Source organism: Ips typographus, linkage group LG7 (genome assembly GCF_016097725.1).
Source record: "Ips typographus isolate SLU linkage group LG7, UJ_Ityp_2.0, whole genome shotgun sequence".
Classification (NCBI taxonomy): Eukaryota; Metazoa; Arthropoda; class Insecta; order Coleoptera; family Curculionidae; genus Ips; species Ips typographus.
In genome coordinates this window covers 4,703,274-4,727,611 of record NC_138428.1, presented here as the reverse complement: position 1 = coordinate 4,727,611, position 24,338 = coordinate 4,703,274, and the positions used below count along the sequence as shown (strand labels likewise).

General features: G+C 32.3%; 1 protein-coding gene across 3 annotated transcripts in view; it reads right to left on the bottom strand.

Moving 5' to 3' along the window:
- Nmdar2 (glutamate ionotropic receptor NMDA type subunit 2) overlaps positions 1 to 24,338 on the bottom strand; it is a 70,326-nt gene that overhangs the window by 14,512 nt on the left and 31,476 nt on the right. For all 3 annotated transcript variants that reach the window (XM_081983381.1, XM_081983382.1, XM_081983383.1), the window contains 4 exons: positions 23,465 to 23,705; positions 16,741 to 16,799; positions 15,496 to 15,759; positions 11,764 to 11,993 (listed from right to left, as the gene is read on the bottom strand). In XM_081983381.1, the coding sequence (XP_081839507.1) occupies positions 11,764 to 11,993; positions 15,496 to 15,759; positions 16,741 to 16,799; positions 23,465 to 23,705 (794 nt within the window). The remainder of the gene's footprint in view (positions 1 to 11,763; positions 11,994 to 15,495; positions 15,760 to 16,740; positions 16,800 to 23,464; positions 23,706 to 24,338) is intronic.

Genomic DNA, 24,338 nt, shown 5'->3' with positions numbered 1-24,338 from the left:
CTATTTGAAAAAAATTAAATACCAAAACATCAAATTGCCCATAAACTTCACACAATATCATTGTTTGTTCAATCAGTTTTTGCACGATTTTGTACCATAAAATAAAACTTTTTGTTACATGTAAATGCGTGAATGATATTCCCAGCTTTTAAAAGGATTTACCTAGTTTAATAAATGAAAATTTGTGATACATTTTACTGGATTTTGGGTACAAAACCTTGCTGTGTTAAGCGTGGATTCAATCAGTATTATGCTAATATTATATTAATTATTTTGATAGCAGTTTGTGATCTCATTAAAATGGCATTGATTGATACAAAACGACATTTTTATGATAAGTTGCAAAGGCATTTCCGTACACCTTAACACAGTGGGCAACTTTCAGCTTGTTGAATCTGTGTCATCTTCCCAACTTATTTATGTTCACAACAATCTTCAATACTCGGTTAAAAAAGTTCTAAAGCTAAATTCTATGTATATTCTTGGTTAACCTGGAACTTAAAAATATTCTAGACGCATTACAAAAAGGACAGTTTCGGAACTTGAAGCTAAAAGTTACCAAAAACTGCAAACAAGTTTTGAATGTTGAGTTGTTGCGGACACTTTTTTGCCCTTATATTGAACACAAGAGTTTTATTATGGTCACAACAGGGTGTGGCAAATTAAAATTTTCTTCCATGGATATTCTTGAAAAGCATTGAAACCGTCTCGAGTTCGGTTTATGACAAATTAGAAGTCTGGAAATTAATTACCAAACTTGGCTCATTATTTTAGCTCCTCAAATAAATTTCCTCTTAACCAAACTTGCTGACGCACTTTACAAACTTCAATTAATGCGGAAGTCGATCATTTTGAAGAAGGTTAACAATTATTAGAAATTTTAGGTACTTTTAGGCTGTTGCCACCATTGAAATTCCAAATAATAACTAAACACTGTTGCGAATAATAATATGCATTTGGGAACAGATGTTTTATGGTTGCGGCACAAAAGTTAGAACAGTATTTCATAAACAACGTGATGTAAAACTTACACAGCGACCCGAATAACGATGCCTGGAAGGGGAAAAGTTCAGCCCAAAGAAATTCATCTTGGCAACTTGGGTCAAAAATATTCAGAGCACAAACGTGCTCTATCGTAGCTGAGCTGCGCCAGATATTCGAGTTATCTTTGTGATGCTCTAGCAAGAAGTTAACCACCATGCAAACAATTTGGATCCGTCGAAAGCTTTTACATTAAAATATGCATACAAAAGTAACAAAAAAAAATTTCAGTGTAACTGGGACTGAAACGGGATTAATTTAAAAAGTTTAGCCAGTTTTGGAAAGATAACTTTCTCATAAATAACGTCGGCGCAAAACCGATCCGGTTTTATCTAAAGCCTCATTTTTTTTAGGGTTATCGCGCTTTTGTTTTACTTTTTAATGCTTGTTTTAGGGGGATGGTTAATAGCAATGTTGCCACGTTGACGCTAATTCAGTCAGTTAACAATTTATTGATTTTGATAGTCCTGAAATCAGTGTTGCCAAGTCAAAATATTTAATAGCGGTAGATTAATCGGTCAATAAACAATTTACATAAGAAAAACAAAATTTATTTTATATTATTATATAGGATGTTTTTTAAATGATTGCGAAAAATTTTAATCATCTACATTAAAAAATAATTCCAATTTGCTGTATAAACTATATACTTCAAAATTACAAAGTTTTAACATTCGTGACAGATATCACGTGGTTTTATTACACTATTTAGCTAAACGGTCACGTGATAATTGTTAAAATAACTGTCATAAATCTAAGAAACACGTCTCGTTTAACAACTGTGTTTAAACTTTAATTCTTGCAGATTCTGGACAAATTTGGTTTTAGATGATAATTTAGGCAGTCACGTGACCTTTACTTCAAAATTACAAAGTTTCAACATTCGTGACAGATATCACGTGGTTTTATTACACTATTTAGCTAAACGGTCACGTGATAATTGTTAAAATTACTGTCATAAATCTAAGAAACACGTCTCGTTTAACAACTGTGTTTAAACTTTAATTCTTGCAGATTCTGGACAAATTTGGTTTTAGATGATAATTTAGGCAGTCACGTGACCTTTACTTCAAAATTACAAAGTTTCAACATTCGTGACAGATATCACGTGGTTTTAGTACACTATTTAGCTAAACGGTCACGTGATAATTGTTAAAATAACTGTCATAAATCTAAGAAACACGTCTCGTTTCGACCACTGTGTTAAACTTTAATTCTTGCAGATTCTAGACAAATTTGGTTTTAAAGGATAATTTAGGCAGTCACGTGACCCACAGAAAATCACAATCTGTTTTAAGCACATTTTTGAAATCCTCGATAGATTTCCTATTCAATAACCCAAAAAAACATTACAAAATTTGGTACAGTCAGGTAGAAAAGCGGTGTCAAAGTCTGAACTGCCAAATTTTGACTTCAAACACTGTTTGAAAAGATAGTCAGGGATAAAATTGCCTGTAAAACCCACTTGGAGTGAGAAAATGACAGTTCAATGAATGACGGACTTTTTTGGAATTCTCATTAAATTTCCTACAGCATACAAAAATTAGTACAGTCAAAAATAAAAGCTTGTCAAAGTTTGAATTGCCAGAAACATAAGCCGCATTCGTTTTCAAGCTCCATGGAGCGAGCAGAGCGTTTTTGACGTCACGATGACGTAATATGGCAAAACCGTAATTTGCCTAACTGTCAAATTACGTCATTGTGACGTCAAAAAAGCTCTGCTCCCTCTATGGAGCGTGAAAACCAATGCGGCCATAGTTTGAAAGGACAGTCAAGGACAAAATCGCTGGTAAAACCCACTTGAAATAAGAAAAATACTGTTTTAAGTACATTTTCGGAATTTTTATTAAATTTCCTACCCAATAACATACAAAAAACTACCAGATTTGGTACAGTCAGGAAGAAAAGCGGTGTCAAAGTTTGAACTGATAAAAACACAGTTTAAACGGACAGTCAAAGGACAAAATCGCTGGTAAAACCCACTTGAAATAAGAAAAATACTGTTTTGAACACATTTTTCGAATCTTCATTAAATTTCCTATCCAATAACCTAAAAAACCATTCCAAAATTTAGTATAATCAGGGAGAAAAGCGGTGTCAAAATTTGAACTGCCTGTTAAAAACGGTGGATTGAATACAAAATACATAAAAATATATATAATTTTTTTAGTTTGATATTTTCAGAAAGTTAGACAATTTGTAATATTTCCAGCATTCACTCTTATGAAATGTGAGGTATTTTAACAATACTATACGATTACTATAAAACTCTTTCAGAGAACAGTTTCAACCTTGTGCGCCCCAACATTAGCCACGTCTGCTCTCCTATAATCGGATTTATATAACAATTGCATTTTGCTCTAGGACTTTGTTCAATGTGCCCCGTTATGTATTCTCCTATAAAATAGAGCGCGTTTCCCGAGAGGGTTTTTCGAAATTTCTTCAGTTTAGTTTTCCATACGAAAATCCAGTGAAATAAATTCTAGAAACCGTACTTATAGCTGTAAGGTAGTATAAAACATAAAGCAGTTTTATTTACTGATGAATCGAATTAAATATCTAACCTACTGCATAACTAAAAAAAATGAATAAAAACAGTAATTTAATCAATAACGACTTTCAGCTAAACTATTAAATTCTTCTGTTTACACAGGTGAAAGAAAATATTCAGTTACAGAGAGGAGTTGAAATGAAAATAGCAATTCCTCTTTATTGGAATTTCACTGACATCAAGTGAAATTTGAGAATATTTCAACTGGAACACTTTTCGATTTATTGTGTTCCGAGTTTTTGTATTGCACGATCAAAATTGAATTTGAAATTTTTCTGTCCAGAATAAGTGCATCTCTTTGTTCTCATTTCACTTTTTGGCAAAAAGTTATCCTCGTTTATTCTTCTAGTAGTATTTGTCTACAAACTGGTTACAATTCTGTTATTTCTCTCATTTATAGTAATATATTCCTTTCCCATTCTCCTAGAATATTCATAATGTTTTTTTTTTAGTTTTACATACAAAATATGTACGATAAGTGGCAAATGTTGGTCTGTCAAATATTACTGTTTGAGGATAGATTTTAAATATGCTAAATTGCTAAAAACAATAAACTTGATTGGTTTGAAAATATATTAAAAAAAGAAACAATTTTTCTAAAACACACATTTGACATAAAAATAAAGCTTGACATTAATACTAAACCACTAACAACTTTAAGTTAGTAGTAATTTGATATGCAAGAAACATACTGTATAAAAAGCGTTTGAATTAATTTAGTAGTTAAAAAAATATTAAACAATTTAAGTAATCACTAATCGAAATTACGTGATTACTGCTAAATAACCGGTTAATTGGTCACGTGCTGAATCTAAATCAAAACAAACTTTGCAGGGATAGCAATACCCCGTTATTTAGCCGCACAACTGGTTTCGGATAAAATCGAATTTTCTTGTTTAACTAGCAATTTAACCGGTTTAAAATTTACTCAGTACACACAAGTCAGAAAAAACTGTGGAAGTGAACCGAATTTCAAGCTTCACTGTCACCATCAATTTGGCGTCTGGAAACTTTTCCAATATCATCTTTTCCAAAAATAGTTTGCACAGAACTTTTCACTGCTGAAAACTACAAGTTTAATAAAATTGCCGTCGTACAAATGTCATAGAAAATATAAATTGTAGTTTATTATACTGGATAATAAATGTTTATGGCCTAAAATCCTTTTTCGGTTTTTTTACCCTTTCCCGCACGAAAATGTACAGAATAAACATCCATTTCAAGAGGGATGTTTCTCGAAGGGCATTATCAATCTTAGAGCCATACAATGACGTGCACTTCAAAGTTTGGAATGACAAATTTGTTGCTTTAGCAGGACAATTGTAAAAAGATTTCGAAGGTTTATCTGATGTGCGTGTGTAATTAAAATACCCCAGTAGAATAGTAATTAAAGCTAGACCTTAATTACAGTATTAGGGTTAATAGGGTATAGTTGTATTTAGGGGGCTGTTAGGTAAATGGTAATGGAAGTAGTGCAGTAAATCTAGTTCGTTTCCTCTTAGGGGTATTTTCGTAATTAGTTGAAATGTGCAGCTTTATGTCTCTGTTGAGCAGTTTCAATTAGACCAAATTTGGTGTTAAAAATTTAAATAAAATAATAAACAAAATCAAAGTATATATTATAATTATGTTTACATAAGCGAATTGCTGGTAAATAATAAAATGAGTAAAGCTCCCAGTTATTGTATAAAGTCCAATGTTCCATCATTATTTTGGTTGTTTGTCTATAGGAGAACTTTATATTGAATTTATGACGATAAATTGCCACAGAGTGTATTTCATAATTTTCGTGTATATGATGGTCTTTTGAAACTCTCGTGTTGGCAAACTTTATAATTTAATTTCCAGCGATTTTTCCCGGTAATCTATAACTAAGTTTGTAAGAAGTGGTTAATTAAGTTGTTTTTCAACGATATATTTAGAACCAGGTTGTGTTTTCTGAGATTAAAGTTTTTGAAAGTTATTGATATAAAAAGATATTGAATTTACTAACCCAAAAAAATTATTTAACCTTAGAATTGAATAACTTTGTTAAAATTAGCTGTTGTAAAAACTAAATATTAGGTTAGTAAACGCGAGATAAATGCAGCTATTTCAATTAAGTCTGTTAAAACAAAGACTCACCTTCAGCAAAGTTGCTTCATATGCATAAATATTTACACGAGAATAATTACGTACAAATATAATTGCTTCAATATGGAAAATTAGTAAAAAATAGTTCAGGTTATTCAGCAAAACATGTGCTTCTTTTTCCATGTGCAGACCAGTCACTATTCCTTTTAAATCCTTCTAGGATATTCCAAAACTTGACAAAATCCTAAAAATCGTAATATTTATTTAATCAGCAGCAGATGTATTCAAACTTATATATATTTACAATTTTAACAACTATTTACTTTAGAAAAGTAGCTTAAAATGAAACAAATTATCCATTTTTGCTTGCCCTTTTTCTATGTTATTTATTACTTTTAAAATCTTCTGTATTGCCTATTTTTTGGCATTTTTTATTCTAGAATTGTTTTGTTAATTAATTGAGCTGAAGTAATAGAAAACCATTCTGAAAAAGTCATTCAAAGCTTGTTAATAGTACTTTTTTTACTTTGCTGCAAGCCTTGATACTGATACTTTGTTCTTCCTATACATTTCAATTTATTGATTGAAGAACTTAAATAAAAATTAAGAATTTTAGATTAAAGTTGTAATAGCTCAATTCCTACAGAATATCTAAATTTTTTCTAGGTCTGTTATAATTATCTCAAAAACGCAACGATCCAATTAGTTTCAAAGGGATGATTGTTCTTTGAGTCCTGCATAATTTAACTTCCCCCTGGAATAGTAAATTTGAGACAGGACTAGGATTATACAGATTTAATTGGAGATAACTGGAGTTTGTCATGTTTGATTGTCTAAATTTTAAATGATGTGGTATTTCAGTCTTGTTGGGTTAATTAACAGTTGATGAGAAGCACGAACAATTCCAGCTCCTACTGAATTTAGTTAATACGTGAATTTTTAAGGTAAGTTAGAACAGTTTGAATTTACTTTCCCTGTCCAAAGTTCTTGAAAAGCTCAGAAAAGCATTTCATATTTAATTTTTGAAACTTTTTACGACATTTTTAAATAAAATCCTGGAAAATATCAAACAAGATAATACGCGAAACAAACACAGTAATCCAATACTCAAGTATATTTTTAGCTTTTAAAGTAAAAGGAACCTACTTTAGTCCTTTATTAAGACGATATTCGAGATGCTTTCACGACACAGTTTTAAACCTGAAAAAGTCCGGAAGGACCCATTTATTCTGGAGAAGGCTTTCTCCAAGCTACGCCATCAATCAGCCGGACTGTGGCAACGAGTCTTAAAGCTTTGAATGTATGGCACATCCAGAACAAAAAAATTCAGGTTTAAAGTAGAATTTTAATTAACCAAGAACCTCTTTCAAAATTTCATTAATTAAACAACAAGGAGCTATCTTCTATTAAATCTTGTATAATCGTTGGATTAAGTATTCCGAGGGGGGAGTTTAATTATGCAAGACTCACAGAGCAAATAATTCCTTTTATAAAATGCCTTTCATGAGGGTATTCGTATAGTTTTCAGTTCCTAGTGAGCTTCGAAGTTTTCGGTTTTAGTTGCTTACTAAAGTTCAATTTTTCTGTTGTTTTTGTCAGCAACTTCTCGGTAACTGGGAAACTTCCGGATAAAAACTTTCCCCTTCCGGTGCATAAAAACTATTGCGCGATATCAGCAACGCGATTCTTAAATATTTTGCGCATTATAACTTTACAATGAAACTCTCAAGAGAGTTGCTGAAATTGTCACATAATGGATGTCAGTTGGAGAGAATTTTGCATGCAGATTGATAGTATAGAATTGTCGCTTCTCGTGCCTCTAGAAGTAATTTAGAAATGTGCAAAATGTTAACTTAGAGTGCAAATTGGGAAAGTTGGTAAAGTGGTTCTATTTAGGCTAGAACTTGGAAAATCAATTTATAAATTAACATAAAAGTTTTACAGATGCTAATATATTTTCATAGTAACATAAAATAAAAACATTGAAATAAATTCAACCTTAAATACAGTCCCCATCAAACCCAACAACAGAGTTTTATTGTATGAAGTAAGGCTTCTAACAAAATGACCGTCATATGCACTGAAATTATGTCTAGCATGTGCCTCATTTCTATTTTCATGTCAAATTTCCTGTGGTGGATCGTTTTAAATTGAACGTTATATTACACAGGGTTATTTGTCGTACGACAGAATTTTTACTACTATGAATTTGTTTAGGGATAAAGTAGTTCTTGAGCTATAAAATGTGGCTTCAAATAATTTGAATTTTTCTCCTTTAAATAATAAACTACAGTTTCTATTCTGTTGAAGGGTTTCATATCTGTCATAGTTAATCAGAAAAAAAAAATGATAGAGAGGATATTTAATAGTGTTTCATTCTTCTGTATTTAAATTTATGTCAGCACAGTGTAGTATTACACACGTGAAATTTTAATAATTAATAATTTAAAACGAGTCTCTACAAAAATCACCAATCAAAAGTCACTTTACTCGTTCGAACATTTCCATTGCGATAGAATATCTACCAGATCCCGTTAAGTCGAGTTGAAATTACAAATCGATGAGCGACAGGCAATTTATAAAGGATTTACCTGTGAAACTGGAAACAGGTGCGGAAAAAGAAGTGAAATTTCATTATTTTCCTGCCGGGACTTAATTCGGAAAGCGTTAAGTCTTTGGAGAGCACATTTTCGTGCAGTCGAGCGATAAAATTATCTTACCGTCTAGACGATGACACTGTAGAATATTACGTAACGTCCGGGAAAAGTTTCGAATATACAAGTGACGAGTTTCCCGTAAACTTTGGGGAAACCACAAGGCATTTTCCGGTGACGGGAACTATCGGGGTGTCACCGGGAAAGTTGTTTTTGCAAGTGCCGAAACTCGGATTTTCCGATAACTTAGCAGGGAACGTATACAGGAAGTTCGTCCTGTAGTGGATAGTTTACAAGGAATTGCAATTAGAGGACCTTTATGTTAAAACTCTAGTGTAAGAATGTTTACTTAAGAATCAATCTTTGAGTTTTGAAAGACAAATGACAAACCACAAACATTGCTAAAATTTTCCCAAATCCTGTAGAATTGGCTTATCATGAGGATTTCCTCTAGAGAATTTTATTACAGTTAAAGAATTAACGTTGTTGAATTTAAATTAACGTTGAACCTAGTTAAAAGATGAAAAGCGGTTTGCCTAAGTGACAAACAAATTTCTAGAAACCTCAAGTTTATTACCGCAAACTCCCAAGTCCAGACCCAATTAGTCGGTTAATCCTCACAGAAGAAACGAGTTCCCAGGATGAATATTCATTAGATTGCATTCTTAGAACTATCGTTGAATGTACCGACTACGAGGCGATTAAATTAAAACCAGAAAAATTTGTGAGAGCGAACAAAAACAAAACAGCACCCGGGACGTCCCTTTATAGCCAGTCAGGTAGTTTCTGCTGGAGTTTATGCGAATGGAAGGCTTATCTGGTGGAGTTTGGACGTTTTTGGTGATGGATGTGATTGTGGCTTACATTTTGCCGGCTGTTGAAAGGCTTCAGCCCTGAATAACAACTGTAGTGGAAGTTTAAATAATAGATTACCATTAATAACTAATTTAACCTACTTAACCTAAGTCAAGTAAATCACAGCACAGTGGGTAGTTTGCAATTGGTCAAGAAAAAGCAGAAAACTTATTGTTTATTATGCTTTTTTATCTACAAAACAAAAACTATTCTCTGGTGTGAATTTATTTAAATTCACGTAAATTTAATATTATATGTGCCGTTGATTAAATTTTGACTCAATTAATCACGAACTTTAATAATTAGTTTCATATTTATAACACTTTTTGGCGTTAAATTAAATATCGCTCAATGTGGACATATTTTGTATAAAGTGCTTTAAAATACACGTAGAAATTATACTAAAATCTATTTTAGCTAAGTGGTTTATGTGAAAATATACACAGTGTCTCAAAAAATACAATTTAATAAAATTAGATTTACTAGATTAGAGAAAAGTGGTTTGAGAAAGAAATTAAACTAAATACTAATTTATCAAAATGTTGCAGTCCATTGCACCATTTTTATGAAAAATTTAAGTTTTTATAATTTAGAAAATAAATCAGACAGACAGTCCGTTCTATAAAAACTTTCTTAGCAGACTGTTAAGTAAAAAAAAATCAAAATAAACCTCATATTTAAGAAACTTTTTAAAAACACAATAAGTTTAACAAAGCGACAGTCATGAAGATTTAGTTGTGTTGGAACTGATTTATAACTTGGTAATATACGACTGCAATTTTATTAAATTCTCCAACGTTTAAGTGCAAATGATTTTTCCAGGGTGGCAACTTTTCCAATTTTGCGGAAATGCACAATAAAACGTTAATATTTTCAATTTTTCTTGGTTATGGTAGTTTAGATTAAATGTGTGGTGGCGTGTGATATTATTATACAGCGATAAAATAAAACAAAAAACGCATTTTCTGTCATACATTTAATTAATCTACATATTCGCCTGTAAGATTATACATTAAGAAATTATAATTTGCGTTAAAAGCCAGTCTCTTAAGAAACTGAATAGAAATGTTGGTTTGTCAGGTATATTTTCACGATGAATTCAGTTGGAATTTGCTGGTTTAGAACAACACTAAAGTATATTGCTTTTTCTCCATTGTGTATAAGAAGCCCGAATGTGTATTTTGTTTAAAAATAACACTAAAGGAAGAACGTGGTACGTGCTGGTCAATTTAAGTGCACTTACTCTCTTTAGTATGTTTTCCAAATTATGTGCATGATTCTAAATTATTCAAATAATATGCAATATTGAAACCACTTGTTCAAACACCTACATTACAATCCAGGTAAATACAATATATTTTCATACACAGCCATAAACATTTCAGTTGTGCTAGTCGTAATTCATAACTCGATAATATACGACCAGTATTTTATTAAAATTCCGCTTCAGTACAGATTGTTTTTCCACTTTTTCAATTTCACGCTATCTTCCACACTTTGCTAAATTATTTCGAGAAATACAAATACAATAATTCTACTAGACCAATCTGCATATAGAATAATCCTTGAAGAGGTCCAATCTCGTACATTTTAATAAGGCTTAAATGTTGGTAAAATAAAAGAGAGATGCTATGTTAAAGGTTGTACACAAAATCCTACTAGACATATACTACAGTAGATTTCTCGAATGTATAAAATAGCAGAATTACTCAACAATAAATCTTTGAAAAGTCTAATATAACCCAAGCAGAACTCATTATGTACTTCTGGAAAGTTTCTCTATTATTCTTGTTAACTAAGGTAATTTCGTGCCTATGTTGCTTTGAGCTGTGTGTGATTTTATATCATACAAGTTTTGTATAAAAAACGTAACGTACTGTTTTTATTATATTGGTTCTGATCTTATATTCTTTATGGGTGACACAAACATCGATATTTTGATTTATAAGACTTTAAGTTTATATTCATCCTCCGAGTAGAATATATTTAAAACCATGAAGCTAATTTACCCACTTAAAATTAACAAATTATCAGTGAATAGATTGAATGAGAAAATATTTATTTGAAAAGCTGGTATAAATACCACTAAATCCAGAATCATTATTCATGTAATTATGCTACTAAGCGTTTTACTACTTTAGAGTAATTTATCATGCTTTAATAAGCTTGTTGTATATAGAATAATAGTATATCATAATCAGTTTTGCCTAAAAATATCATAACAAATCGGAGCAGGCAATGGTCATAATTTTATTGCGAGTTTTAGTAAATTTCTCGTCTTTTACCTAAATTGTCATGGACACAAGGATTTAAATTAATCTGGAAAGTATAATTTTGCTAAATCCGGTAAGTTGATAGCTTTAATTAGATCCGTTACTTTACATTTTAAATTAAGGGTTTTAATGAAGTTTTATCTTGTCTATTCTTCATTCCGCTACATTTTTCCCCGCAAAGCGGCAATTGTAAGAATAATCTAATTTTCTGTAGGGAATTGGTTATGTATGCATTACATTTACTGCATTAAAGTTTTTGTTGAAAATTAACTAGTATTTCATAAATGTTTGTTACTTTGAAGAATATTAAACTTACTCTGTTATGGCTTCATCGCTAGCGACTCGACACAAAACACCACGATCCATGGAACATTTTCCAGTAACTGGATCTGGCGGTGCCAATTTAATATAAGGGGGCTCTTCCAGAAAAGTGATTTTCAAGTGAAACTTCTCCGGCACACCTTGAGGGGGCGTGTGGCTGTTTCCAGGCCACACAATATCTTTAATATCCAGTCCTTCTTTTTGCCAGGATTTCCAAACACCAATCTGCAACAATAGAACGGTTTAACGCAAGTGGTATTAGGGATCTAATAAGAAATGTGGCAAGTTAGTCATTACATTAAATCGGGCGTTATAAGCGGCAGTTTATCAAACGAGAACACGAAATGAAGCTGTTGCATGTTGATCACGAACGATTAACCGATTAGGTCGGTCCTGAATCACATAATGACGCAAGAAACTCCTCAGAAGCTAGTTACTTTCCATAAGTTTAAACTCGATAATTTCCAGCTATCGAGGAATTAAATTTCTCTCTTGGTACAGCTAAAACTTGGGAAGTTCCTAAGATGGTAATTACGTTGTATTAGTTACCCATTCTATACCCAAAGTCAGAACGACGTCACAAATATCAAAAGTTTACACCAACCTAAACTACAAAAATGTAATTGTTTTAAGGCTGTGACATCATCTTAAGTTTGATATACAGGGTGTCTCTAAAAGGTCTGTACAAAATCCTATAACATGTTTTTAAAGTAACTTACCTTAGTCCGAAATTGCTCCCTCTTTGAAATACAGGATGGAAAAGTTAAAAAATAAAAATCTATTTTTTTTTTTAATTTATTGTTCATTTTGTAGAATATTACTTTCCGATCACTTCACAATAACTTCCAATCTATTTTTATTTTTTAACTCTACAACCCTGTATCTCGAAAACGGAGCAATTTCGGACTGAGGTAAACAAAAATCGGCTTAGTTTGATATCAGGAATATGTCATAGGATTTTGTACAGACCTTTTCGAGACACCCTGTAAACTTGCAAGTATACAGGTTACTATTTAAAGAAGAATAAACCATATACGACGAGGAGTGTTAGAAAGATTTTAAATATTTAGTTTTAAACTTGATTGACAAATTCTGTTATTAAGAGTCCAAGCAAACGTAGTCAAAAATACTGTTTTTTGCTGTAAAGCGTGATTTTGACACCCTCCAACAGCCAAACGAACAAAAGTAGAGATAACAGAGTTATCAATGCTCAAAGCAGAAGCAATCAAACTAATTATAACAGAATGAGCTTAAAAACGTCCATTTTACTTACAAAAAGCAAGTTTAAAGTGGAATTAACTTCAAAAGATGCTTCTTCAAGTTAGCTTTGATCTGTTTTCATTAGTAAAACACTTTATCGTCAGACTTTAAACTCTCCTTCAACGATTTTAAACTGATGGCGTCGTAAGCTATACATATCCCTAATTTAAAACGTCAGACGTAAATAAGCTGGTATTAACCTTATCCAGTGCTTTTAGAGACCGTAAAACGGTTAAAAGCTGATAATAAAGTCCATCCTTTTTGTCGTAAAATTTGTGGAAAAGGTACTGTTAATGGAGACAATCAAACTAAATGTCCCTATACTTATTTAAGTATTGTCTGACCTCTAACTTATCAGGAATTGAGTATTTTTATCTGCTTATGGATGTTGGTCCAAGTCACTCAAACAAAAATGTGAAAGAGCCGTGAAACTCTCTCAAAAGAAAAAGTTAATGAACCAAAAGAGTAAGATCAAAGAGAAAGGAACCGTGTCCTTTAAACTGCTACATCAAAAAAGTTACTATCACACCCTTTTTTGTGCCACAAATTGAATCAGTTTCTGTTTTCTAACTGAAAAAGCACAGGATCCTAATTTATTTAGTTTGAAAACTCACTTAATCAACGGTCAAAGCTACTAGACAGTAATCCCTCGCTGCATTTTCCCTTTTCAGCTTTTTATGTTTATTAGCTTGAAACTTTTTATTTTTTCGCCTTCGGATAACGGAAAAATTCAATTTATTGAAGTTTCAATTATCGTTGGGAAGTTCTCCCTATAATCAACGAATCCAATTTAGGTTTGGATTGAAGTTTTGACGCTATTTAGTATGAGTCTTCTTTCAACATTTGTAATATAAATGAAATAAAACAAAACTTTTTCAGAGAATTAACTTAGGATGTCAAGAAATTTGTCCAAATTGCATGACCGACAATTTTTAAAAGCAAAATTTACTTAGAATTCCATCTACCGCAACTTTCCGACATTTTGTTAGTTTTGTCCGGAGTTTCGGAGTGTTTTAATTTAAATTAAATCACACCGGTCTAGTGAAAAGTTTTGCTTTTACATTAAAATGCAAAATTACTTACAAAGATGTAATAGTAGTTGAAAGTGCTGTGTCACGTTGCGCTCTATTATCGTCAATGTTAGTGAACTTTTAAGCCTGTTAATTTACCAAGTAACTTTGCAACTTCTAAAGGATCTACACTTGATCGTTGACTAGAAGTGCTAAAGTTTAAGCAGTTGCGTGCCAAAATTCACGACATGTAATTCCTGTACTTAACATAAACAAACAATGTTACTTGACGCTAAATAGCATTAAATACTTAAATCCTTTAAAGGTGTCAGCACCTAACAAGAAAATTGCCAACCTTAGCAAGTGTAAACGAATATAAACCATCCAGAAGCGCAAACATGAAAGCTTGAAATAATCTAAATTACGATTTACGGTTCGAAAGGCGGGCGGGTGGAAGATGACAAATGCCGCCCCCCGAAGACGCCTTTGCTAACACATTGTCGGGCTGTCGCCGCCAAAAACTCCGCACAAACTAATGGAGCTTAAATATTAAAATATGACCTCAATAATGCACGCCTCACCAATTTAAGTTTCGCTTGTTCAGCCTAAAGTACTTTGGATACATGAATCGCCTTCTTAATTGGTATTTACAGCCTTTGAAGCTGTTTGTAAGTAATGACACTCTGTTGTATTATTTTAGGTTTTGTCGGCAAATTATCGAACAAAGTTTGAATAATTTTACGGTAGAAGAAAATACTAAATTGCCAAACAAAAAGTTAAAGAATCTCAGTCATCAAACAATAAATTAGCATTTTTTTGTTGGTGAAATTGATTGTTACCAAAACAAATCTCCAACGTATTCTGAGATATCAACCAAGTAACAAATAAGAAACACAGTGGCTTTCCCATTTTGTTTGTTTAGTACGAACCTGATTATGAATTTCAGATCAAAACTGTGTTAAGTTATTATTATAAAACCATTTGACTAAACAATTCTTCATGAACACATTTTTTTTTAATAGTTGCACGTAGTTTTCTTGTTATTCAACATACTTTTAGCAAAACTTTTGTTAGTAACCATTATTGGATAATAGGATTAAACTGAAATATTGTATTAGTTGTTTATGCAAATTGCTTTTCAATCCACCGGTTGTTTTTCTTTTTTAATTAAACTGATTAAATGGATGTATATGTTATTTCAGTTAGTTTCAGTGAGATAAATTATAAATTTTATAGAGCTTATATGTGTACTAAATTTGTTTGTCACATTATAAAACGATATTATCTTTAGTGGACAGAAATAAACATTTAGAACAATTTTAGTGATCAGAAATCTAATAAAGTGAACTAAATTTATAGGGAGTGTCCTAACATAAAATTACAGGTTTTTATACAAAATTTAGTTAAATTTAGCCACCAATGTCAGTCAAATTCCGGAATTACGGAATGATACTTACCTCCTCCCAAATGAGTTGTTTACTCACTCTGGGTCGAAGATTCATGATCTTTAATTCGGCAGCTTTCAGCACACCATCTTGGGTGAATTCGAGGTTAGGTCTTCCTTGTTCGGCTTCAACGCTGACATTCCGCAAATACTTGAAAAAACGGTCTCCTGTGTCCCAACGAGCCGCTCCCTCATCCTCACAACTCAAATGAGTGGTCAATGAACGGTATTTGTTGAGTGGATCTGCTAGGAAATCTTCAACGCCGTAAGCGTAAACCTTAAAAAGAATGTTAATATAATTTAAAATGATTCATTTTAGTACGTTATTAATTTGTTTAAAATTGCTATTTTTGTAATTTTGTATTACAAAAATATTAGAATACTATATTTTAAGTTTGTAATAGGATACTTTAAAGCCAGAACAGGCAATAACAGAAAGTTGTCTTCACTTCTCTCTTCTTCACTAAATCAAAATTTCCAGGAAATCCCAAAGTTTCTTAAGGCAATCAGACTTTTTTGAAAATTTCTGCACAATTACTCTGATAAATAATTTCTTCTATTCTTCTTTTCTGACGCTGCTATAAATTAAATTTTCTTTAACATAAGTTTGGTTTTCAAAATAAATTAGTCAGCCAATTTCCTTATAATACATAACTTGTTGGTGTATGATAGTCACTTTAGTACAACCATCTCAATAAATACAACGAATTCTTCCGCTCTTCTTTCCTGATGCTAATTGAACTTAATTCTTCTTCAAACTATTTCAAGTCGTTTCGTTCACAAAAATTACTTAAATTTGTAAAATAAACTTTGCCTACTTTTCTTAAGATATCTAAGCACGTTTAAGCTAAATATTGCTTTGTCTGGGACATTTTTTCACATAATTTGTCACAGTCGAAACAACATCTAACACTCTCAAATCCTTTTTAAATTCTGATTAAAATTAAATTTTGTGTAATTAAAAAAATATAATTTTCTGAAATGTAATACCCACTAAAAATATTCAGTATATTTTAGTCTCACCCTGTAAGTCCTCCTTCAGTGTCAATTACAAAATTTTATACTGAACCTCCTGTAAGTTTGAAGTTTTTTTCCATTAAACTGACAGATTAATGGCACTAGTTCAGCCAGTTAAATCCAATTTACGTTACCGGATAATACACACACATACAGGATTTACAATTCGCTTGAAGTGCCAAATTAAATTTACGATCTCCCGATTGGCTGTTAACTCACCATGTCCGTGTAATATACTTACTTTAATAGCGGCAGCAATTTCGTTCACCAAACTACTGCTGGACGTGTCAAAGTGTACACCTGAAAAAGTAATCAATTTTCGCAAAAAATACATCAAAAAAATTAGCAAAATATAAAAGAGCATGGCTTAAATAACCACGACAGCCCTATTCAGGGCCTATTTTGCAAGAGCCCTTTTAATGACCTTTACGGAACGGAGCGCTTTAATTCTATAGACATTTTTCAGGATAACGAATTGCTTTCCCACCAAGAAAAAAGTGCTTCATATTCGAAAGAGTGCTGCTGAAAAGCTTTATTATTAATGGGAGTGATCATTATTAGATGCGCAAGATTGTATACAAGGCGGAAGTAGACATTTGAAATCTAATTTGATTCATTAATTACGAGAAAAATGTTGTTTACGTACATCAGAGGGCTGAAAGAAGAAGTTTGTGCCCTTCTGTCAAAGTTTGATGTCTGTTTATTAGTCCTTCTGTTGAGCCAAATTTCTGAATTGTTCATTTTTATGTAAATTAAATGAGTTTAAAAATCGACATTCAAATGATTTGACCGTGCTTTTGAATACGATTATAACAGTTTTTCTCAGGTATTAACAAAAGGTTGTTAAGTTACTAAACGTTCTGACCTATCCCCTTTGTCACAATATTCACCTAAAAACAAGAAAGAATTGTCAAACTATGTAAATGTTCAAATGGGCTATCATTTTATAATACCACTCATTATAACAATAAATGCATTCTGCACAGCGATGAGGGACGTGAGTTTTATAATTTTCGTAATATCAAGCAGCAAACTTTAAAAATGTATATTCAATTGTTCTGAATTTATTAATTATGTGAAAACACTTCTAAAATTGTGTATAAATGCACTGTCAAGTGTACAGAGACAGATTAAACTTGATTTATTACCATTCAATCAAATCTACTATCTAAAACTCGTTTTTTAGTTATATCTCGCACTGCACGTCATCAATCATTATAAAATACTATCAATTTTTGAAAATTCAAACGTCTGACAGACTGGGACGTATTGAAATTGCCGATCCAGGAAATTGGAAACTTGAGTAAATTACTGTGAACATTCGTAGCTGCTAAATAATGTTTCCCCAATCGTTTGTCCAAAAAGCAATTCGTCGCGACTTTTTATCGTTTGTTGCTTAAAGTTTCCGTTTCAGCATTTAATTTCATTAAAAAAGCGGAGCCAGTTCACTTTTATCTTGTAATTGGGAGTCATTTTAAGACGACTTCATTTTTAATTGCTTTCTTGTTGACGTGAATAAGCGAGTAAATTAAAATTTTCGTGCATTTTAGTTTAATGTCTTGTGTGTCATTTCAAGCAATTGTTTTTTACTTTTACATCAAAAGAAATCAATAGTGGATGGGACACATCTAGATTTTTAATTAAAGCAGAAAAATTGTCGATGAAACGTTTTTCCTACATCTTTTTTTCGCAGGCAACCTCAACACGTCCATCAAACTCGCTCAATTTTCTGGTTGTCGTTTCCACGTCTTGCAAACATATTAGGCCGTGCAAATTTTCAATTTGTATTTCACAAAAATTAATATTCTGACCTTTTTTGTTCCGAGTAATAACTTGGTAAAAATAGATTTTGATTTGTGGATACATTTGACTGTTTTTTTTTGTAGTTTATTTCAGACGTCAGCAGTACGTTGACACAATACCTTGGTTTGTTTGTATTCCCACTGTACCATCGTCAGAAAATCAAGTTTGTACGTGCAAGCATTCGAGTTGTTAATTTAATGTTTTGTTTAGCTTATCAGTGTATGCAGCGTACAAGTGTTGGGTAATGGCGAGGCAGTTTCGTTTATGCGGTTAATTGGAAGTTTATTGTTGTCGTTTCGAATATATCCTTGAATTTAATCGAAGTAATGTGAAGTAATTAATGCGAGTGCACTTCCTTTTAGCTAATTTTGGTGAAACGAGACGCTAACTAGGTATATGACACACTTGAAGTTTAATCTGCATTTGAGAGATTGTAATAAACTCTAGATACTAGATTCTACACTAAAATGTAGTGAGAGCTAAAGTTGTAAAACACAACAAATTTCTATATAAAATTTATTGTGAATAAAAACCTTAATTCAGCCTGGTTAAGATAAAACAGACTCCACAATAACCACTGAATTCCCCTTAAAACATTTTTCAAATTAATGTTACTATTTTTCACCCTTCTTCTTTGTGTTCTGCGGAAACGTACGTAATTATCAAGATAAACTAATTGGTTGCTGTACTAGGAAAATTCCAGAATTTTCCCTAAACATTTACACGTGTTCGATTAAATTGAATCGATAGCAGCATCTAGTAACACTGTTTATTGTCTCACATTAGTCTGCATTGTTAGAAACGCTTTATCAATATCCAGTCGGTACGTCCAAATCGAATCGGTTGCGGCAGGTATTTGCTGCGAGCAAACCATCCTCTAAGGCGAAAATCTGATCCTGGATTAGCATAATCGTGTAACGGATATTCCTGGCTGCGAACCGACACAGTAAAATCAACAACAGATGTTCAAACAGTCTCTGGCAATAGATTTAGAGACAATATCTACCCAAAATATGATGGTAAAAGTTACTTAAATTCATATAGTATTTGATCATATACCAGTCAATTTTTTCTTGCTATGGTTTACAACTGATTTTAAAAAGATTACACAGATTTTGAGGCGATGATTAATAATCTCGAACTCAGAAGCCAGTTAACCTTGTTCCTCATCAATCACCAAGTCTTAATAAGACGTGAGCGACACTTTACTTTGGAGACAAGCCTTCACCTTTACGTAATTTAGGTCAGAAGGGCAGCAACGCTTTCTGACGGTAGTTAAATTATCTTTATTATAGTTTCTTTCCTGAAATACTGTTTTAAATATTTCATTATTAATGCACATTAAGACCTCTCCATATGAGTAAAACTAAGTAGTACAAAACAATGTTTGATTCATTCTTATATATTAACAAACCTGGTTAAAATTAAAATATAGCTTTTATGATAATAACCAATGCTGTATTTCTAGATAGCAGTTCTCAATTCCCAGTTAGAATAGATCGTATTACCGTCAAAGCTCAATTTCCTGTTGGTTAATTTAAAGTTTAGTTCCCTTTGTCTCAGTTTGCCATATTTGGCCACAATTCTCTTAGTTTCGATAAATTCCTGTATAGCTATTATAAACCGATTTAAGTTATAGAGATCTAATGCAGTTGCGATGTTACCACCTTAAACTAGTTTTGCATTTAAAGCTGAAAATTGATGTAATAATGTAATTTAAAACTTTTACTGAAACTTTCCAGTCAACTTTCCTAATTTAGTACTTCAGAACTAATAACTACATTAACGACGTGGTAGAAAAAAGAAACATCAGGCTTATTTCGGGCTATATTGCAATAGAGCAGTGCGGTACAAGGGTATTAAATTAGTTTTCATGTAGCAAAACGACGAATCTGAAGGAAACCAGGACACGTGGAACGCGAAACAAGACGAAAGCGGAGAAAAACACAAAAAGGTTGGAAATTTATACGTCTTCGCACGTAATATGAAAATTATTCTACTCGACAGAAAAAAATATGGAATAAAACGTTGTTCTTGTATTTCCAGTTATGATATTCACTTCACTATAATACTGTGGCTTGTAATCAACTTTTTATACATATATTAATTATTTAAACATTTGTGGATTAAGAGTTACAATTTCTTTCTTTCTTTCTACTCTTGTACAGCTAAGCTATACCATTGCATTTGATTTTTTCGAGATATTTAAGATAAAAGTGCAATTTTTGTAAAAACGCCCTCTATCAAAAAGACCGAAAACTAAATGGAACATTGTTTTGGGACACTCTAAAGGACAGAAAATGCTCTTTAAAATGCCGCAAAAACGAAGTTTCTACGATTAGCTGTTTTCGAGATATTTCATTTTTTTCAAAGCAAACTTTGGACTATTCCCTTCCCTTTATTTGAAGAGATAGAAAAAAAGTTAAATAGGAAAACTCTTCGTAGAGAATAGAGGATTACTTTTATGACAATTTTACTATACCTTTCCATTTAAATTTTCAGAGTTTTTGGACATTTTTCATTTTAGTGGTTTCGATAGTCCCCTAGTGGTGGATTTAGAAAACTGAAAATTATTTCCAGCATTTTCCCTTAGCTACATTTACTAATAAAAAAATGTTTTCGTAGACATACTATGTATAGTTTTCGAGAAACCCTATATTGGGACACCCTGTACAATAATAACCTTTTCTGATGTTGGTCAGTCAATTAAAAGCAGAGTTAGAAGACTACACACCTGTCACAACTGTCAAACATGGAATCTTAAGGATGTAATAGTTATTTAACTAGCAAGTGCGGAAAGTGGTACTTTCCCGCACGAGACTGCCCTTGCCTAAGTTGGGCAAGGGCGGGAAAGACGCTTTTCGCATGTGTTAGGTACAACATTTTTCTTGCGAGTACCATTTTTCATTAAATTGAACGAAAATGTATAGTAAAATTACTAAAATGAAAGCCTCTGTTTGCAAAGATGATCAAAAGTGTATTCTTAATTGAGAAATCAAATATACAGTTATGGTTTTTTGATTTAAATGTTTTTTTTTTTTTTTGAAAAATGAAATGAATGCGGAAAATTAACTTTACCGCACTAGTGTGACTAATTTTTTCTTTGCTTAAACATCTCATAAAAAGGTTGATGAAAATGAGTATTTTCGCTCTACACATAAAAACTTCAAAATTGCAGGTTTATTATTCATTTATTGTAAATTAATCTTGCAATGCAGCAAAGTACTCCTTGCCGCACTCAAATGTGTGCGGAAAAGTGCACTTTACCTAACCCGAGTAGGAAAAGTGCATTTTTTCACTGAGAATCGCTTGAAGTGCATATCCAAGGCTAGAAGATCATTTTAAGCTTCTATGGCCTGATTTTGAGAGTTTAGACTTTGGACGGTCAATTTAGAGCTGAATCAGAAATCGATTCATGGAGATATAAAGTGGATTATTTATCGAAACCCAAAATGGGCAAAAAATGTAATAAAATAGACTTTTTGGCATAAACTACTTTATGCTGACTGTTGAATGATTAATATCTTCTAAATCCTCTTATAACTTCCAAAACACTTCAGCAACTTTGTTGGTTAGGTTTTTCAATTAAACTTTCCTCTGACCAGAGAGTTTGTTCATCAAAAGTTTAACTATTCCCATAGGGAATAAGTTTTAGAATAAAACAATAAAGTAGCAAAATTATTCATGGGAGTCCGTTTTATAATATGTGCATTTAATTATGAGATAACCTTGCTTAAATGCTCGAGTATATTTACTGTGTGGTGTAATATATAAAGGCCAAACATCTAAAGCAGTTAAAAGAGGAAAGATATAGTACCCAAGTGCTGCAACAGATATTACACTCAAGGAAAATTTATAACGTCCACAATATGGCGAATATTAAGATATACTGTTTGAAGCTGTGGGACTCGTACATACATGGAAAAGTTTTAGATTGTTTTAGCTGACAAATTCATTTTCTAATAGTTTTTGCGACGAGAAAATTAAAATTTTACGTTAATATTACAACTCTAAATACGAAAAAAGTTCAAAAAACTACACAACTGAAAAGCACTGGTAATATAGTCTAGAGTTGCTCAAGTAATTGCTTTCTACACTTTTTGTAGCACAGCCAAACTTGCCTGATTTTCCAGTTCAACCCTTGAGGAAGCTAACTTTTGATAAACGAGTTTTCTGGTCAGCGCTAGACTTTCCCAAAACTTAAATGACATTGGTTTGGGATTTTCACACTCTGGTGGATATTAAGAAGTTTGTCGCAGCGAAGGATTTTGTACTATAGTTGCAGTTAAAGCTAAAATCTCCTATTCAAATAGTTTGATCAAATAACTAGATTTCACTTTCAATTTAATAAAACTTACTTTTCAAAGTAGAGTTTAATTTAAATGCAAATATTCCAAAAGTCTTCAAACATTTTCAGCTTTTTAACATGAGTTTTTAGCTGAAAGCTTCTTCTCTACTGCTTTTTTGGCTATTCACAACTTTTCTGTTTGCAATAAAATATAGAGTACATTCAGCAGAATGCTGCACGTTACAAGTGAAGTTAGCATATAAAATGACATACCGTCACTTTAGAAAATGAATTTTCTACGATTTACTCTTCGTAGAGCACTTTACCTCAAAATTCAGCCGCTTTCTACTTTATTTAAAGCGTGCGTTTTATGTATTTCGGTTGTAACGTGTTAAGGCCAATACGATCTTCCTAATAATTTTTTATTCATCGGATCTTATAGCCGAGTAAACACGCGATCGCCTCCCAAGCAAAAACCAATTGTGTTGGAGGGTTTTATTGTTCGCCCAACTTTATTGGGTTTTATATAAAAAAAAGAACCTTGCCCGGAGAGGAGTAAATACGCCACAGCTGGAACAAAAGTGGAATTGGGTAGAATCAGAGTTTGCGAGCGGAATAATGGAGCCAACAAGTTTTGCTGGAATTTTTAAAATAAGTACAAACCGTAAAACTCAATTTTTTGCGGATTGGAATTTTAATGAGTGTTTTGCAAACTTTGTCACGAATTTTTGTGCTGTTGGGATGACCTTACATAAAAAATCAAGGATGTTGTTGATTTTCTTGAGGGGTTATGATGTTAACTTTGTTTTTTCTCTTTTTGTAACCTAAATCAGGTTAGTTTTCGACAAAATCAACTGAATTGAAAGTGACTTACCCAACATTCCAACCGGAAACTGGTAAGGCGCCTGAACAGCCGTTTCGATAACACTTTGCGTCACTACCCAGACATAATTTTCCCCCGTCAGATGCAAATCGGTCGCAGCCGACAAAATATCAATGGCCTCTTCTTTGGTGCAGTACAAGAGCATTACCCTGGCCTCGGAATTGACGAGGGCGGCTAAATCCCCTTTGTTTGCAACCAGAACGGCGTTAAGGATCGTAAATTTGAAACGATCCTGAAACAAATTATAGTTTCTTACCGCTTATTTTGCGCAGTTTTAGAGTCGTTTTTAACCGAAGAATTGCGTTTCTGTTAGCCTGAAGGGCGGTTCCAAAAGACTTTAAAATGATTATCTTTTCTCCAGTTCGTCAGGTTTTTTTGGAGGGTTCTCGGAAATAGAGCTATTTAGATGCGATTGGAAACATCATTGTCTGGCGGATTCTGGTTACAGCTGAATAGGTAATTTAGCAGAACGTCAATGTTTTCTTTCGACAGAAATACATTTCAACCATTCTAAGTAAAGAATGAATTTTTACAGGATTAACAACTTAAAAGATTCTGATAACAAGTTCGTGGCAAATCCACTTAAAATTCAACTCATTCAACTTGATTCAGTCTCTCAATTAATAAAACTAGATTTATGTGAAATCCCGAGATTTTTCCATTTCCATAAAACACCGGCTTGAAGATGAAATATACAGGGTAGTTAAACTTCTCCTGAAAAATAAATGTGGGAAAACCCCCCATATTATTGTTGTACCAAACACTTTTCCCACAAAAGAGCCAAATTGAATGCTTTCACACTCTCTCTTTTTCGAGTTTTCTTTAAATATTTACATCTAAATTACTTCGTTTCCCACATCTCAGA